General features: G+C 43.1%; 2 protein-coding genes across 2 annotated transcripts; both read right to left on the bottom strand.

Annotated features, from left to right (window-relative positions):
- Nucleotides 1–19: 19 nt before the first annotated feature.
- LOC132451082 (sodium-dependent neutral amino acid transporter B(0)AT1-like) lies at nt 20–5,661 on the bottom strand. Its single transcript, XM_060043360.1, has 12 exons — nt 5,329–5,661; nt 4,541–4,681; nt 4,037–4,174; nt 3,549–3,730; nt 3,167–3,277; nt 2,560–2,672; nt 2,068–2,196; nt 1,515–1,671; nt 1,230–1,434; nt 892–1,051; nt 581–743; nt 20–250 (listed from the first exon to the last, which is right to left on the bottom strand). The coding sequence occupies exons 1-12, from the start codon at nt 5,525–5,527 to the stop codon at nt 65–67; spliced, it is 1,884 nt and encodes a 627-aa protein (XP_059899343.1). The 5' UTR covers nt 5,528–5,661; the 3' UTR covers nt 20–64.
- A 1,173-nt stretch (nt 5,662–6,834) lies between these two features.
- LOC132451149 (sodium-dependent neutral amino acid transporter B(0)AT1-like) lies at nt 6,835–16,878 on the bottom strand. The gene is made up of 12 exons (XM_060043474.1): nt 16,577–16,878; nt 14,835–14,975; nt 14,596–14,733; nt 14,194–14,375; nt 12,282–12,392; nt 11,778–11,890; nt 9,247–9,375; nt 8,759–8,915; nt 8,091–8,295; nt 7,797–7,956; nt 7,448–7,610; nt 6,835–7,301 (listed from the first exon to the last, which is right to left on the bottom strand). Exons 1-12 carry the CDS (start codon nt 16,788–16,790, stop codon nt 7,101–7,103), a joined length of 1,914 nt encoding a protein of 637 aa, XP_059899457.1. The 5' UTR covers nt 16,791–16,878; the 3' UTR covers nt 6,835–7,100.
- Nucleotides 16,879–19,176: the final 2,298 nt, after the last annotated feature.

The raw sequence follows: 19,176 nt of genomic DNA, 5'->3' as shown, positions 1-19,176 counted from the left end.
ATGAGATGACCCCGAAACGTTTTTTATTAAAATATGTATTTTATTCACCAGTATCACATTATGGCTAGATATTAATGCTATACAGCACGTTCTTGGGCGTGTCCTGGTCTTTGTCTTTCCTGCAGCGGACGTAGATGAACCGGCCCATGGCGAAGAATGGGAGGCAGAGACTGGGGATCCCCGCCAGGACCACGATGACGGCGTTTACCCAGGAGGGGTACGGTATCGAGGCCAACGTGGGGAAGTTCTCCTGCAGGGCCGAGCACATTGCGGCATCAGAACACACATGCTAGTCAGCTATTAGGATTATTATTGAGAGACATCTTTAGAAAGATGGATAAATGAATAGATCCTGAATTGATGAGTGGGGATAGATAGATAGATAGATTGATTGATGGATCGATAGATACATTGATGGACGGATGGGTGAAAGGAGGGGGATTGATGAAAAACAGATTGACCGAAGGATGTATATTAATTTAGATGAATAATTAGATATACTGACATGACACAACAGTTGGAAGAGACAAGAATACAGTTGAGTTAACTGAGGACAGAAGAGGCCACTCTGCGTGCTTACGTATTCAGGGTCCCAGACCAAGTAGGTGAGCTCCTCTTGGATTTTGGTCACCAGGTAAAAGAGGAAGATGACGAGGACTATCAGGGGGCTGATGAACCTCCATGTCACCTGCCAGTAGATATTGGGCTTATGTCCAATCATGAACTCCAGGTCCTTGTTGAACCTGAAGCCGAGAGGTTATGTTTCAATCATTTGAAAACCCAGATCTTTCAATGTCCAACCATTTTGTAAAAAAGGAAGCCATATCAACGGAGGGGCACATGTTGTTGTTGTTGAATGTGATAATGTGGGAAGGAGCCTGAGGCACTGACCTATCTATGCCGTAGATGTAGACAACGGCTATCATCTCAAAGAAGGCGATGGTGAGCAGGGGGAGAGAGCCGGCAAAGTTGTCAAAAAGAGCGAGCCAGTAATTCCCTGAGCCTTGTGCGAACAGGAGGGCAATGACAAAGGCCACCACACACAGGACACCTGAAACACACACACACACACACACACACACACACACACACACACACACACACACACACACACACACACACACACACACACACACACACACACACACACACACACACACACACAGTTCCATTTTGTTAGAATCTCGACCTGCAAAGGCCGTCAAGAGAAGAAGCAAACGCTCCATTACCGGTGGACAGTGCATGGGGCCATTTCTTAGGGAAGACCCCGAGGTCCTTCAAAGGCTGGACGACCCCTTCTATGTTCCCGAACATGGTGGACAGCCCCAGGCAGAGGAGCATGATGAAGAAGAGGACGGACCAGATGGGAGAGATGGGCATCTTGGTGATGGCCTCAGTGAACACGATGAAGGCCAGACCCGTCCCCTCCACGCCCTGGTGAAAGAGAACTTCAGCCAACCTCATCGCAATAGGGATTGATACTTCAATGCTTGGTGTCCGTTTGCCATGGTCACCTCGCTGAGCAGCCTCTGCATGTCACAGGTGGTGAGATTTAAACCCTGGACAACGTGGGGTTGACTGGCGTTCAAATGGTCAAAGGCCAAGTTGTAGTTGTCCTCTGTCACAATGCCTTCTGGTAGCTCGAAAGCGTCCAACAGCGCCATGATGTTACTAAGAAAGACGTATTGTACAAATGTTTTTTATTATATTATTTAGTATACTCATATTCACTTTCATTACATTGCATTGCCCTCATTGAAGGCCTATGTACTGTAAAAGGTTTTACATAACAGGGTATAATGTAAAACAATAACGTGTGTATAACTTAAGCTCAAAACAGACAGTGTGCAAATTTAGGTTAATAATTGCACCGTGACCCAAAAGGGAAAGTGAATCATCTTGTTTTAACAGAGCACAAATGTAAGCAGACTGTTTTTATCAATTGCTTTATATCAGACCGAAGTCGATATGGATGTGAAAATTCCTTTTATATTATTTATTTTCTAATCGTTTTGTGTAGTGTTTTGGGCTTTATACAACAGTAGCGTAGCTCAGTAATCAGCTCACCCACTGACACACTCATCAAACTTCCTGGTCGCCCGGAAGCCGATGATGGAGTAGATGACCGTGGCGGCGTAGACGGATGTACAGCCGGTGACGATAGACAGAATGACAGCGTCTTGTTCACAGTTGTTGCTAAAAGAGAAGGAAAGGAATAGCAAACATGTTTATTGCAGCTGTCATTTGGAACCTGAAGCTAAAATGGATTTGGAGGTCATATCAAGAAAAGATAAGATAAGATAAGATATTATGTAATATATCCATCCCCAAAGAAATAAACTTGTCACAGCAGAAGTGAAGTACAGTAATATGAATACAAAATAGATACTGATGTTAAAAACGGAATATGTACCAATCTGACAAAATAAACACACACCATGACCAGCTGAAATGCTACCAGACAGTTGAGCTCAGCATTACTACATTATTACAATGTAAATGTTTTTTATGCCGTCCACACATAGTGAAAGCCTGGTGAAGGAGCTGTTTACTTCTTACTGAATCGGGTTGTAGCTGGAGAAGGAGATCAGACCTCCCCATGCCAGCCCGAAGGAGTAGAATACCTGAGCCCCCGCGTCCATCCAGGTGGTGGGGTTCATCAGCTCGTTCACCTGCGAGTTGTCACATGACTCATATTGCAACCCTTATCCCTCAGTCACACATACCCACTGTCTCCAAATCCTTCCCTCCCTCGACTTTAACCACAGAAAATGAAAACCTTGTTAAAATCATCATTCAACGTTTGTCCATATTTAAAGTTGTATCTAAAAGAATTTCATGAAAATAAATATCTGTTGGGTCACTTTCTATCGCCGAATGTGGTCAAACAATAGTGACGAGCCTGTGGCCTACTGATGAAAGCCATTGCATCTGCAGTTTTATGAATTTTTACGAACTGGGTGTCAGTGGCTTCCCTGATGGGATCTAAGGGAACAGATATTGCTCACACCAAAAGTTTCTCAAAATAGAACGACGCGGTTATCTTTGAGAATGGCACTTGCTTAACAGGGAAATATTCAAGCATTCAAAGAAGGATTTATTGTGACACGGGCGCCACATCCCAAAACACAGAAACAAAAGGTGTTCTTTCCCGTTGGGCACTCACATCCGGTGTGAAGAGGAACTTGATCCCACTCACGGCTCCTTTCAGGGTCAGACCTCGGATGAGGAAGATGGTAAGGACCAGGTACGGCAGGGTGGAGGTGATGTACACCGCCTGATGTGACGTGAGAATGGGAATGACAGACATGAGGCCCTTTGGAACAGCCAGTGAGGAGAAACAACAGTGCTCATTGCTGAAAAATAACAAAGCAACCAACTCACTTAATCACTCACTTACTCGTCAAACAAACAAACAAACAAACAAACAAACAAAATTGCACTCTACAAAGACAAAGCCTAGACGGCTACTGAGTCTAATCATTTTTCACAACACTCTATATGCGTTCATTTGTTTGGAATTCTGGCTGGGAAACAAAATGGCCGACCTTGCCGGTGGATTGGATGCCCTTGATGCAGCAGACACAGAGCACTGTCCAGGCGGCCAACAGACAGAGCACAATAGGCCAGTGGATGCCGCCGGACTCCGATATGGTGGGAGTACTGTTCAGGGTGACGCGGTACCAGAAGTAGTCCACCGGGGAACTCCGCTCACACTCTTCGACTAGGCCTGCAGTTGGATCAGGTTGGGGACATGGTCCTCAGCTGATTGATTGTGTGTGCGTGTACGTGCTTGAATATGCATTGTTTGTGAGCATATTTTGATTGTGTCAAAACAGGTTATGAATGTAGGGAATTTTTTTGAATGATGATGGAATCAATTCAATTAAAATGCATTTTGTGTGTGTGTGTGTGTGTGTGTGTGTGTGTGTGTGTGTGTGTGTGTGTGTGTGTGTGTGTGTGTGTGTGTGTGTGTGTGTGTGTGTGTGTGTGTGTGTGTATGCGCGCGAGTGTGTGTAGTTTGCAGTAGGCCCACCTGTGCCGTTCTCATTCAGGGGGCAGTCATTCCACGGCAGGGGGTCCTGGAAGGAGTTGCAGAAGTACCAGATGATCCAGGCCATGATGGTGTTGTAGTACAGTCCAATCATGAAGGACACCAGCATAGACGCAATACCTGTACGGCGGGTGGGGGGGGGGAGGACCACAATACAATTATATACCGGTATCGAAAAAGATTCCCTATTCCCTGGATGGATTGACGCATGGATTGGCACATTTTATCCCTGATGCCATTCTGAACTTTCCAGTTCAGATGTGGTTGAATAAAGTAAAACGTAAAAAAAAACGTCCGTACTGCAGGTTTAAGGCATTTGGAGCATTTCTTTGTTAACACTAGAAGTGAGATTCTACACATATTTCAGACCTTAATGGACCGGACAGTGAAGACAGATAGGAAAGCCGGGTGCTGGAAAGCGACGGGCAAGGCTTCCTAATGACAATATGGGTCCCTTATACATGGGAGCGCTGGCCGGTCCCGTACCGATCCCAGTGAGGTAAGGGTTGATGGAGGTCCAGACACCGATTGGGCCCTTCCTGAGGCGCTGGCCGATGGCGAACTCCAACAGCAGGAGCGGCGTTCCCTCCAGGACCAGGAGGATGAGGAAGGGAATCATGAAGGCCCCTAAAACACGACAGGGTATGTGAGTGTTTTTTATGCAGTAAGCCTACACTGTCCAACAATCACAGACTTGAAAAAACAAATTCCTTGTGTAGTTGTTGAAATTTCGCCCCCTGATAATAATACAATCTTCCATATTAACTTCATATTTCTGCTAGTGTATTATTTTAATGAACTTTGGTGGAATAAGTTGAATAAAAATCAGCAAATCTTCTCAACTGAATTATTCTGTAATACAATTTTTGGCCACAAGAGAGCACACGTGTTCAGGCCTTGGAATTGAAATATGGTTTGGCCAAAGGTTTAGGCATAGGCGCATACAGTAAACTACTGTAGCCTACTACATAACGTAGGCTAACTCAATCGTCAGGTGTATGACATCGTTAGACGTCCTTGGTTGTGGTATCTCATTCATTCAAACTTCTACAAAGAGGGATGCAATGGGTTAGGCATTACCCTTAATCTCTTGAACAAAATAAATGATTACCCTAATTATAGGCTTTTCTCGCACATCAGATACATAATTGGGCCAATCGTTAAAGAAAAACGCCCAAACGCTCACTTAAAACCATCGGATACCTCAGAGGTTAACAAAGTTCAGCACTTGGATCTCTATGTTTGGATCTCAGACATGTCATGTCCAAGCTTACCTCCTCCATGACTTTGACACAAGTACGGGAAGCGCCACACGTTACCGAGACCAATGCAGAATCCTACACAGGTGAGAATATACTGCGCCTTGTTGTCCCATTTGGGTCTGTCCCCGACCTCCTTCTTCTCCAGCTCCTCCAGCTCCTCATACGAAGGAATATGTTCATCTAGGCCAGGATTTGGGAGTACCAGTTTCATGGCTACTGGTTCTGTCAGGAAGTCGCCCGTGTGCAGTTATAAATTATAGTAAAAATGCAGTTAAACCAAGTTGCACATTGATCAGTAGCACTATCCCAGCCCCTTTAAATAGTAGCCTATGAGGAACCGGGCGAACAGCGCGGTTTAACATGGATAAGCGGTTATCAGCCTCAGAAGAGCTTAATAATTTTCAGAACAGACCCCGTGTCAAGTCAGCAAACTCATGAATGAATAACTAGTATTTCATGATTAGGCTAATTATTCAAATAATTGTTGTTGTTGTAAAGCAAGCCACACTATTGTTATGACCTGTCTAATTATTATTATTCCCACTAATTTTCGGTACCTCCTCCTCCTACACTGTTGCAGGTATAAAAACCATGGCCATTCAAAATAATTGCACACATACTGTAGGAGCCATATATATGTTTTGTTCATAGGCCTACTTCGTATTGGTTTGGTTCACATAGCCTATTGGAAGCAATAGGTATTGGACATTTAATTTGTATTGATTATTTCTAGTTGGAACAGTGTGTGGTCACGTGAGTGTGTATGCCCCCCTATAGGTCAAGGGGAGCATAAAGGTGTGCCAAACCAGGAGGAGTGCCCGGTGCTTGCGCATACCATCATTGACGACAACGAAACCAGAAACACAAACACTTAGAACCACAGTTTATCGTACTTTTTACTGCTTGATTGTTCAACAAAATAAATCATCAACCCGATCAATAAAGGTCTCTTGGTTTTCGAGTCAAAATAACAAGGCACCAGTACACCTCGGAAGTGGTGAGAAAGATATCGCTCTGTGTTAATGGGACCAGTCGAAAAACATCTTGTTAGCCACTACACATACCGTGCGCTATTCCTATGATTAAAAAATAAATAATTTTTTTTTTAATTCATATTTATTATATTATTATTTAACATGGAAGTGAATGGAGAAAAAAGTTAAAATCAATCACTAGAAATCTGAACACCTGAGAGTTGTCAACTTAAATTAGCATATGGAGACCGGAAGTACGGAGGTCTTCACAAGATTCTGTCCGGCTGTGACAACAGGGGGCGCTATAACTCGTGGTCAAACCTTTACAGTCATGTGCCGTGGCCCAGTTTCTAAAAAATTCAGAAACTTGCTTTCCGGGCCTTATTTGACGTCCTGAATCTTTTTGCCTTGTGGACCCATAAGGTCAGTCGTGATCGATTTTGCTGTACCTTGCACGCCTTGAACCCAATAATTCAAAATTTGCATGTCAATTTTTTTGAGGATGTTCTGATAATGGATACAAAACAAATAGCGATACAAATAATTTAAGTACACAAATCTATTGCATATAATAAGCTTCTAATAGCACATGTATGTTACACACTTTGAGTGCTGTATGGGGCATATTAACATTTAAAACTTGTAACATTGGGATAACAATAGGAAAAGGGTTATTCATGTTTTCTTTCAATAAAAATATATAAGATAATATGTATAAAAGATTAACAATAATAAAACATGTCCACAGATTTGCCCCGTCGATCCATGCTTAAAAGAAACCCAGGGAAAAATTTGGATTCTGAGTTTCACTCATTTCTCACTCATTTGTATTTTGCTCGAAATTGTTAGAATTTTGTCTGCGTCCCGATCCTCCCCCTTGTAGCACTTGTTCCTGATGAGTTTGCAGATGGCGTACCCTGGGATAACTAAACAGGGTATTCCAGCCAAGATGAAGATTATGCCATATATCCAGTCAGGAAACTGACGCTTAGCCAGTGTCGGGAATTCCGGCTGTGGATTAAAAGGAAAGTTAGGAAGTAGAAAAATAAATCTGCCACTGGTGTATGAAACCATCATCCCGTTTTATCTATCTCAATGTCCCATAAATAAACTAACATAAACACTTCCTGTTTTTCAGGGATTGAGGGAATACTGACCGCATCTTCGTCCCACACCAGGTAGGTGAGGTTTTTGGTCACTTGCGTCACAAAGTAAAAAACAAAGATGAAGGCCATGATCAGTGGGCTGACATAGCGCCACGTGATCTGCCAGAAGAGGTTGGGCTTGTGGCCGATCATAAACTCAATGTCTTCGTTAAACCTGAGGGTAGAGGGGTGGTGGAGGAGGAGAGAGGAAGAGATAGGCAATCAGATCAATGTGGCACACCTTGCTTGTTGGAGACAGCTTTATGACACATGCAGCCTTTTGCTTGTAAAAAAAACACACAACAAGGATTGTTACTTTATTTCAGAACAAGGCTGAATATTTCAATAGCCAGATTCCTACCTGTCGATGCCGTAGATATACATGACGGAAAACATCTCGCAGAAGGCAATGACCAGGAGGGGGATGGATCCTGCAAAACCGTCGAAAAGTGCCAGCCAGTAGCTCCCAGAGCGCATTGCAAATATGAGTCCAAGGCCAAGGCACACAAAACAGGTTATGCCTGAGAGAAAAAGCACAACATAACATGATGAGAAGTCGCTGCATCTTGCGAAAATACATTTCAAGAGTTAACAGTTAGCAAGAGTTAATTTCTCGCAACCCACTGCTCGTGTCATCCCTAGACATGAGTAACACCTGTGAACATTTCTTTGGGCCATTTCTTGGGCAGGATGTTCAGGTCCTGCAGTGGCACCACAATCCCTTCGATACATCCAAACATGGTGGAGAGCCCCAGGCAGAAGAGCATGACGAAGAAGAGCACCGCCCACAGGGGGGAAAAGGGCATCTTTATGATGGCCTCGGTGAACACGATGAAGGCCAATCCAGTTCCTTCAACCCCCTGGAGATTGAACACAGCACCAACTGCATCAAGTAATTTACAATCAAATCTCGTAATTCTGGCTATTCTTTGCCGAAGTGAATCGTTGAAAGAAATGTAGAATGTAAATTATTCTTAGGACAGATAATTCCAACAGGCCAGCGAGGCATTTTTTTTTAGAAGCATTTTGTCAAATTTGTTTAAGTTATTTTTAGATCCTGACAGAAAATGCAGACACACGTCTAGCAAGACCTATTGCTAAAGCTAGCAAGCTAGTCAAGAGTTTTTTGGGGATTGGCTTTGGATGGATTCGATTTTTTGTGTTTGATGCTTTTAAAACCAAGCTTACTCTGGCATGTTTCCCCAAATGACCTATCCTAGCATAATAATGTTTTTCATACAGATGTTATAATATGAATAGAATAGAATCCTGACCTTCTCCTAACTATATTGACGATGAACGTTTGTATTGTATATTACTGACCTCGCTAAGTAATCTTTGCAAGTCACAGGTTTGAAGAGGCAGGCCTTGAATGATGCTGGGACTGGTGATGTTTAAGTGGTCCAGCACTTCTTTGTAGTTGGTGTCAGTGATAGAGTTCTCAGGGTAATTGAAGGCATTTGTCAGCTCCAAGATGTTGCTGAAATACAAAACAGGCCATGCCGGTCAGATTGCCAGTAGTAGTAGTAGTGAGATTTTGTCAGCATTTTATATTAAAATGTGACTGCATACAAATGTGTCCACAGACATGGTGGCTAATGTATGATAGTAAGCATTATTGGCCCTTAACACTAATATTCAGAAACAACACTGCCTCAAATGGTTATTGGCTTAAGCAACACCAGTAGAGGCATATACTTTTCTAAATAACTTTTTCAAAACTAAATTAATGTACTCACAATAAATACAATTCCTAAGGTGGTGGAAATATTTTGCTGCATGTCTGATCCCAGAGCATATCCTCAACTCACCGGTCCACACAGTCGTCAAACTTTTCTGTGGCTCTGAAGCCAATGATGGAGTAGATGACCGTCGCAGAGAATATAGAGGTGAAGCCGTTGATAATGGAGATGATAACGGCATCCTGTTCACAATTGTTACTATCGGCAGAGATTACAAAGAACAATGCATGTTAGGGAAGCGATGACCAGTGGGGTATTCCACGAACGGAGGTTTAACAAACCTCCGTTCACGCTGAACTCTAGGTTGATTGACCCTGTACCAACTAAACCAGAGCAGTCGGTTCCACCGCACGGGTTATGCATTAGTTCAATAAACACGGGGTTGGTTAACACAGGGTTGTGCGCGTCCACGCCAAACCTATAAAGACGTGATGAATGGATCATGGAAACCCGAGTTCTACTTGCTGTAGTTTGGTCTGGCTTTGCGAGACTATGGAAACCCTGATCGAATTGGCGAAACGGGACGCTTATTTCAATAAAATGGAACTCGAGTTTCTCTTGGAGAGCTATGACGAGGAGAAGGACATTATCACAAGAAAAGGGAACGCTAAAGCCTGAAGTCAAAAGAATGATCCCATTTAAGCATTCTTAACGTTCCTAGCCTAACACATAACCCTTTTCTTCTAATAAAAAATATGTAGGCTACTCCGATGGCTCCCAAGCGGTCAGCGGATCAAGTAAAAATGAAGTATAAAAACGTAAGCTTTTCCCACCATCGTATTGGCATAAATTTAAATAGGCCTAAGCCCTTTTTTTTAAGCCAATCGTGAAAAGGCCGACAGTCGGCAGACTGGATCTGGCCCTCAATTTGTCTTGACCCTGGTGGAGGAGCTGTTAATAGACATAAATTCAGGGCGCCCTGGCATGGAGGGGGTACCTGGCTGGAGGTACCTCCCCAGAGAGTCAGGGGCCATGTGAGGGTACCCCACTGGTTGAATTTAGGTTTTTGTGTTTCTCTTGTATTTCAGATTGTTTGCCTTCGAAGTAACATGCAAACCGTGTGCGTGCAACAGCGCATATTCCAAATGTTTTTTTTTGGTAACTGGGTAGAAAACCTAAAAGTGACAATTCATCAACTTCACAGCTCAAGATGGATTAGTGCTTGTAGTGAAGCCGCCGGCTAAAATCGAACAATCTCCAGTGGATGTAAATCCGTTAGGACTATTTTATACTTTCTGTTGTAAGCGCCTCTCGGCGGTGCCATGCCGTAATTCCGACGCCTCATTGTTCCGACGTCTCAATGGTCCGAAATATTTCCCATTAGATCGACATGCCACTATGCCGACGGTTCAATTTTACGAAAATGGAACCCATTGTTCCGAAGGGCCGTTTGTCCGATAAGTCAAACAAGAGGCGCATTAGGCCGACGGTTCAATATGCCGAATAGGCCTACATATGAAGAGCTGTAGGCCTATAGCCTCTCTCTCTCTCTCTCTCTCTCTCTCTCTCTCTCTCTCTCTCTCTCGCTCTCTCTCTCTCTCTCTCTCTCGCTCTCTCTCTCTCTCTCTCTCTCTCTGAGTGCAAAGTGACATAGAGAAAGAGCGCGAGCGAGGTATAAAAGTCTTTATATGTAGGCCTAGGCCAATTCGACACATTGAACCGTCGGCCTAATGCGCCTCCTTTTTGAAAAGTCGGACAAACGGCCCTTCGGACCAATGGGTTCCGTTTTCGTAACATTGAACCGTCGGCATAGTGGCATGTCGATCTAATGGGAAATATTTCAGACCATTGAAACGTCGGAACAATGATGCGTCGGAATTACGGGCAGGCCCCCTCTCGGCATAGTAGCCTACTCAGCCAATATTGCTCTTTGTATGATAGGAGGCCGATGGAAAACTGGGTGCGGACGTGGATGGGTCATCTGAAAGGACTGAGATGTGCTCAGCATTTCCAACATTATAGATAAAACTACAATTTGCAATAAACGGAGGGCTACGCAAATAGTCTTGAGGGAACTGAGGCCAGGATTGGTAGTGTTACTGTGTTGGCTATGTAAGGCTGGAGAAGGCTATTTAAATATATTAAAGATTTGCGCGAGAATCTATAGCCTATCTCTCCAGCAAAAAGTCATCCGATATGCCAAGATGTCGAGCCGTGGTTTTATTAATCGCTCTCGGTGGATTGCACGAATAATTTGCGCTCTGATATCAACAGCCTCTCATAAAAAGGGCATGCCATTGTGAACACATGAAATATGCGGTGAACGCGGGTTTAAATACCCAAGTTCCAAACTTAACCTGCGCAAAACCTGATCCGACCAGGTTTGATATAGTAACTAACATAACCTGTTCCTTTTGGAACGGAAAACCTAGGGTTACCGCAAACCCTGGGTTAACTTACCCGGTATGTGATAAAACCGGCTTTGTAGAATACCCCACAGACAGGCTTTTCCTCTGTGTTTGTTTAATGTGGTTATCAGCAGAATGGAAGCTGTAGTTTTATGTGATAATTGACTGCATGGGAGTTTTAGTTTAATGTTGAAACTTTTTTAGTTTTGTGTAGTGGCAAACTGAAAGGGAGTTGTATTCTGACGTACTTACTGCACAGAGTTGTAGCTTGAGAAGGAGATGAGGCCTCCAAAAGCCAGGGAGAAGGAGTAAAAGACCTGGGCACCTGCATCCAACCATGTAGTGGGGTTCATCAGCTCGTTCACCTTATAGAGAGTAGTCGTATAAAAGTATGTAATATTCCTCTCTGAATGACGGTCAGATAACCATCTCTGTTATTATGTCACAGGTACTGTGCTCGAGTGTAGGGGTAGTTATAGTCTTAATTTTTGTCTTGGGTATTCTCACAAATCAAACTTTTGATTATTTTCTAAAGTCTAATGGCAGACGAGCTCAAATCTAATTGAACAGCATTTCACTTTCTTTTGCTTTATATTTGTCTTGATCAATCATGGAAAAACAGGAAACAAGGTGTACCTTAGGCCCATGCTCTGTGCCATCTCACCCCAGTTGTTCTGCTAAAGCATAGGTTAACTATTGGATCCGAGCCCTGATCTACCAAACCCTTGTGATTTGCGTTTCGAAAGCGGTGCTTACATCAGGGGTAAAGAGGAACTTGATCCCATCCACCGAGCCTTTGAGAGTCAGTCCTCTAATGAGGAAGATGGTAAGCACCACGTACGGCAGAGTGGAGGTGACATAGACGGCCTGCGAATAAGCAAGAGATAAACATGTAGTGATACAGCAATGCTTAGTCATTCTTCTTTTCCACATAGTTCCCGGTAAATTACTGGGATAACCTTTCAGGCAATGTAAGATATTTTCGCTATCCACATACAGCTCCATTCTGTTACATTTCCGTCGTTAGCCTTTTCACACATGGCATAGCAATGCTGGAACTGATGGGCCAAGAGACAGTCCAGCAGATGGCGGTAATGCAGCACTTATGAAGGCCAACCTTTCACTTGTAAAAATGACCATTCTGCCCATCGTTGACTATGGTGATACAATCTATAAAATGGCTTCAAAAACAGCACTACACAAACTGGACGTTCTTCACCATTCAGCTATCCGCTTTGCCACCAATGCTCCCTTTAATACACACCACTGTGAACTTTTCAAACTGGTGGACTGGCCCTCACTCCAAACCCGTCGACTCCGACATTGGCTTCAGTTTATTTATAAGGCTCTCCTGGGCAAGACCCCGTATTACCTTTCCTCCCTTCTCCATCTCTCTAGAAGCACTTACCGCACAAGATCATCTGAACTTATCAAACTCATCAACCCACTCACCAGGACTACCTTCGGCCGAAACTCCTTTCATTTTGCAGCAGCTTTTGACTGGAACAAAATTCAAGACACCCTCAAACTTACAGCTTTCATATCACAGTCTGCCTTCAAGCAGAAACTTGGCTATGTTTTGGTGGACCCCCCCTGCTCCTGTTGATTCCACTGTTTCTCATTTGCATTACACCCTTCACACACAGTATAACATTGGCCCATCTTAATTATTATTATTATTTATAGTGCATTGGTGTTTTCTATTTTCTTTCTGTAAATAGGTTGTGTATTTGTGTATCCGTTTTGTATTTGTCTAGATTGGTCATGCTTGTGTTTTTGTTGTTTGTACCTTTTGTTCCTGGTGGGGCCTCTTGGACCAGATCAATATTGTAAATAAGAAACTGTTCTTAATGTTTTATCTGGAAAAATAAAGGTTAAAAAAATAAAAAAATAAAAAACGCCATACAACTGGAGGACTGAGGGGTGCTCTCTTATTTTGGAATCTGTCCAGTTTCCAGCCATTTTTGAATAATTGCATACAATATAAGCTGTATTGATGTTCTTATTGAATCACCCGAAGAGCATTGCCGCTTTAAGATAAGTAACAGATTCAAATAAGTCCTCAGTGGAGTCATGGTATTGATTGGTTCGTTCCACGTGAAAGCGTCCTGCATCAGATGGACGTTATACTTAATGTTCCTCTCGCCCATGGGCATTGATCTTCAAATGTTATTACTTCTTCAGGATGCAAATTCCCGGGCATATTTCCCGGAATATCTATTCCGGTTCCCAGCCATTTATGAGATAGCCTGAAAGGGGCTCCTCTAGGTAGGTACACACCGACCAAAATCCTAAGGTAAATCCTCACTAAGCTCACACAGATTCATAAGAAAGAGACAAAGAAGGAGAAAGAGAGACACTCCCTCACTCACTTACACATTCCCACACACACAAACACACAAACACACACACACACACACACACACACACACACACACACACACACACACACACACACACACACACACACACACACACACACACACACACACACACACACACACACACACACAACATGTCACATCAGCAGAATAACTGGAGGCCCTATCAGCCAATTCATTCAACACTTTATTGTCTTATCTTGCAATACTGAACACTCGCATTCTGGGGTTGTTTAGTAATCGAAATGGACTGGAGCGAATTTAAACTGTGCTGTTTAAATGCTAACCTTGCCAGTGGTCTCAATGCCCCGGATGCAGCAGACGTAGAGTAGGGTCCAAGCAGCCACCAGTGACAGAACAATCCACCACTGCAGACCTCCGGACTCGTCGATGGCCGTGGAGGTGTTCAGAGTCTCCCGGTACCAGAAGTAGTCCACCGTGCTGCTGCGGGCGCACTCTGACACCACGCCTGCATCAGATAAGGAGGGAGTCAGAGGGTTAGAGCTTCATCTAGAAGTTTGATTATCTGTGTTTTAAAATAGAAGGATGTTATACCACAATGTTACCTTTTATCTTTTCATACATTGAAATGAGGGACATGCGGTACGAGTGGATGTGGCTTTGAGCGATGATCATGCTGCTGCCCTGATCAGACTTCTTGTTGACCGTCATCATAGAGGAGCACCTACTTGTTCCGTTGGCAGTGAGGGGGCACTGACTCCACGGCAGGGGGTCCTGGAAGGAGTTGAAGAGGTACCACATGATCCAGGCCATGATGGTGTTGTAGTACATGCCCACCAGGAACGACGTCAGCCCTGATGCGATACCTGATACGCCACAGACACAAACGCAAAAGGGCTGGTTATAACCAATGTCGTTGATCTTCTCTGGTGTTTTTTGACCTCTGTTGTTGTGTTGTTCTACCCACCGATGCCGGTGAGGTAAGGGTTGATGGACCTCCAGACCCCAACACTGCCCATCCGCATGCGCTGGCCGATAGCAAACTCCAGGTGTAGCAGTGGGATCCCCTCCAGAACCAAGAGGATGAGGAAGGGGATCACGAAGGCTCCTGTAAGCACCACGTAGAGTCAAGGGTGTCTAGACCTTTTTAATTTAACTTTTAACTGGAGTTGTTAGACAGCTATACTTGTTAATTAGTGCTGTCAAAATGATACCAAAGTAATCTGCATAGCTTGCAATGCCCAATTAAATTACCATATCACTCATTTGTCTTTGAAAAATCATCTCAAAGCAAAATACCCTACCGAAACTACAGGGCTTCACAAATCTGAATCAGAAGGGTATGATGCTCGCCAAATTTCGAAACCTTTCAGTAAGAAGGTAACTTATGCTTTGGCTAATTGGATAGCTTGAAACTGCTGCCTAAACACCACTGCAGAAGACAATGGACGTCTGAGAGATCGGGAGACACCTGTTATGATCTACCCTGATGAGGCACCATCGTGTCAAGAATACACACTTTGTATGAAAGTGAGAGGGCAGCAGGATGAACATCCGCAGGATGAAACTATAGTATTTTAGGGGGAAAAAATACTAGGGGAAATTATTAACTGTGATTAATCTCAGCAAATTGTGCGATTAATTTGTTGTATTTTTAATCGATTGATAGGTGTTTATAAATCAATTTTATTATGACTATTAAAAACCACGCTGGATATTTAAGAAAACCAATAAAAGGGGGGCAAGACAATGGAAATGTCATGGTCTGTCTGTTTCCTTGTCTTGTTTTGGTGTGTTTCCTATTTTACTTTGGTATCTCTGTCTTGTTTCTCCCCATGTCCGGTCAGGTTTCCCTCCTGTGTGATTACTGCTCCCTCCCCTAATGTGTTTCAGCTGTTACTCGTTGCGTGCCCTGTGTGTGTTTGGTATTTTAGCCCTTGTCTTTCCTTTGTTCCTTGTCGGATCATTGTAGTTTGTGGTGAGTTGTGTCCTGTGTGTTACCTGTGTCACCTGTGTTACCCGCGTCACCTGTGTTACCTGTGTTACCCGCGTCACCTATGTTCTCTGTGTTCCTTGCCTTTTACGTTAATAAATTATCCTTTACCTGAACTTTCTGCGATTGGGTCCTACCTGCCTGCCTGCCACCCGCTAACCGTGACAGGAAAAGGTGACATTATCTTCATTAAAAATAAAATTAGTGATCACATTAATCCTCATTAAAGTGTCCACACATTAATTCTATATATGAATGTGGTAACTGTAGTCTTGTTTTATTTTGCATCGCTTTTATCCTCAGGAAAGACTATAAACATCAATATAATGACAGGGTCCAGCTATACCAACTCTTTTTTTTAACTACAAGATGCAAATGATTACCAACTAACTTCTCGGCTATCTTGTGTATTTTTTTTCTTTAACAAAACGGAAAGCTGCATTTAATTGTATGATGTGACTGGTTGCCAAAAAAATCAAGTTAATCAATCATCCAAGAATGTCAGGTCAAGTGAGTTCAAATGGAATAACGGTTCCAAGTTAAGTACATCTGAATGGAATCGGATACAATGATAAACGATGTCTTGATATCTTACATCAATGAAAACATCAGAATATACAAATCAACATTAATTCTAAGATTGCATAAAAGGCTTAAAGTGAACGGGGCTATTGGGAGGCAGAAAGCAGTCATCAATTCCGGCCAGCCCAGCCTACCTCCACCGTGGCTCTGACAGAGATAAGGGAACCTCCAGACGTTGCCGAGCCCCACGCAGAAGCCCACGCAGGTGAGCAGATACTGGGCTTTGTTGTCCCATTTGGGCCTGTCTGCAACCTCCTCCTTCTCCATCCGCTCCAGCTCCTGATGAGAGGGGATTCGGTCGTCCAGACCAGGGTTTGGTAGCTTCATCTTGGGCCACTTGAATCCCATGGCGGAAATTCGATCCTACACACTCGTTATCCTTTTTGAGTCTGTTTGGCCCTCGGGTCTTCAACCAGTAATTTTCTTTTGGGATACACTGGTCCGTGTGATCAGTGTTACGGATAAATATCAAAGGAAGTGGGTGTCTTCAAAAGGCACAATTAACCTTGGAGGCTGTCTTCATGTGCAATAAAACAATTCATTGTAACCTCTGGCATACTTTGTCTGTTTCCACAACGCAGGTCATTATGAGTCAGCACGTTTGCAGGGAAAGGGGGGAAAGCAGTTCTTATAATGGCTTATGCATTAGTTGACAGAACCAAAGGTATGCAACTAAAAGTGAAGATACAGCGGGGCCTTATGAGCCACCTGCTCACACACGCAAATTTAGGCAAAAAATTCAACAGTATCATATTTCTTAAACAGAGCACTAATGTAAGCAGACTACATTCATCAATTGCTTCCTATTGGATTGAGGTCTATTTTAATTTAGTTAGTAGTAGTGTAAAGCTCAGTAATTAGCTCACCCAATGACACTCATCAAACTTTCTGGTCGCCCGGAAGCCGATAATAGAGTAGATGACCGTGGCGGCGTAGACGATGTACAGCCAGTGACGATAGACAGAATCCCAGCGACTTGTTCACAGTTGTTGCTAAGAGAAAAGGAAAGGTTTAGCAAACTTGTTATTGCAGCTGTCATTTGGAACCTGAATCTAAAATAGCCATGGAGGTGGTGTCAAGATAAGATATTATGTGCTATATCAATCCCAGAAGAAAAAAACCTATACAAGGAGCAGTATTTTTTTATAAATTTATTTTTTATTTTTGAATAAAAAATAGATAAATATGTAAATACTGAATATTGACAAATCTGACAAAACATATAAACAACACAGTGGAGCTCAGCAAAGTCAAAGTCAGCTTTATTGACAATTACTTCACATGTAGACATACAAAGCAATTCAAACAAAACAGTCATCCATTCCACAATCCATCAGCTTTTTAAACAAACATCTAAAAATAAGGTTTTAATTGTTGGTTTAAAATGCCAACAACCTTAGATGTGTCCTTGTACTACATGGGAAATGTGATTATGGGGTCTTGTCTTGTCAGTGGTTGTTTATTTTTTGTTGAGTGTTTGTTTTTATGTTGTTGTTGTGGTAATGGTCATGTGTATCTGTCTATTCACTGAGAACAATTTCCCCAAGGGGACAATAAATTATCTATGCATCTATCTAAGCAATTATGAAGATTACTCACTATCCCACGGTGAACAGATAAAGTGCACACGCCCAACAGATTAGACAACCCTAAAAGTCGACAACAGATAAGACAACACTAAAAGTAAACATTGAAGTGAACAAGAGAAAAATACATTACTTATATTAAAGGTCCCATGGCATGAAAATCTCACTTCATGAGGTTTTCTTACATAAATATGAGTTCTCCTAGCCTGCCTATGGTCCCCCAGTGGCTAAAACTTGCGTTCGGTGTAAAACGAGCACTAGGTGTTCACTCACATACAGCCGAGGCATTGAATGTCAAGAAGGAGCCAGTGAAACTGACAGTGTCAACGATAACATCAATCACAAAGGTCGTATCCAGCCCTAACTCTGAAAATATAATCAAACTCCCAGCACCAGTACCAGCAAATAGATCTCATATACCCACAAGTACAACTGCAACGTTATGGCCTCACTTAGAACATCTAGAGCAAGAAATGTCTCCAGAGCTTGACTATGAAGTAGGATTGTTGATAGGCTATAACTGCCCCCAAGCCCTTCTTCCCAGAGACGTCATTAGTGCAGTGTGGACAAGCCATACGCACTGAAGTCTGCGTTGGGTTGGAGCATCATTGGCTTCAGCAATGCTGGCCTTGAACATGATGATGAAATAGGCATGAGTCACTGTATAATCACAAAGCAAGTCATACCAGCAATCAAGTCTTCAGTTGAACTCAAATCTGAAGTCCATTTTGTTTGCAGGACCCAAGTCAAAGAAATGATGACTCCAGCAGACATAATCAAAGTCTTCAAGTCAAATTTCACTGAGAGGACCAGTGAGGAAGTTTCAATGTCACAAGAAGACATCGGGCCCTATTTTAACGGTCTGAAAAGCAAGTGAGAAGCGCCAAGCGCAAGTAGCTTGGTGGGCGGTTCTATGGCGATGTCGCTATTTTAACGGCGCAAAAATTACTCTTGCGCCCGACGCAAATCTAAAAAGAGCTGGTCTGATGTAGCCTAATTACCTGTAGGTGTGGTTTGGGTGTAACGTGCAATAAACCAATGAGAGTGCCAGCTCCCATCCCCTTTAAGAGCCATGAGCGCATTTGAATCTGACGAGTTGATATTTTGACAGCGTGTCTGCAGTCTCCGATGAGACAGATGCACATGAA

This window comes from Gadus macrocephalus, chromosome 22 (assembly GCF_031168955.1).
Source record: "Gadus macrocephalus chromosome 22, ASM3116895v1".
Taxonomy (NCBI): Eukaryota; Metazoa; Chordata; class Actinopteri; order Gadiformes; family Gadidae; genus Gadus; species Gadus macrocephalus.
Note: the sequence above shows the minus strand (reverse complement) of the source record. Positions and strands in the feature narration are given on the sequence as shown.

Coding starts and splice junctions, on each gene's coding strand:
- LOC132451082 (XM_060043360.1), bottom strand. CDS start 5,527: ATGAAACTGGTACTCCCAAATCCTGGCCTAGATGAACATATTCCTTCG. Junction 2,197..2,559: donor TCCAGCTACAACCCGATTCA/GTAAGAAGTAAA, acceptor CTTCTCTTTTAG/CAACAACTGTGAACAAGACG. Junction 1,435..1,514: donor TGCAGAGGCTGCTCAGCGAG/GTGACCATGGCA, acceptor CTCTTTCACCAG/GGCGTGGAGGGGACGGGTCT.
- LOC132451149 (XM_060043474.1), bottom strand. CDS start 16,790: ATGGGATTCAAGTGGCCCAAGATGAAGCTACCAAACCCTGGTCTGGAC. Junction 14,734..14,834: donor CCCTTACCTCACCGGCATCG/GTGGGTAGAACA, acceptor GTGGCGTATCAG/GTATCGCATCAGGGCTGACG. Junction 9,376..11,777: donor TCAAGCTACAACTCTGTGCA/GTAAGTACGTCA, acceptor CTCTGCCGATAG/TAACAATTGTGAACAGGATG.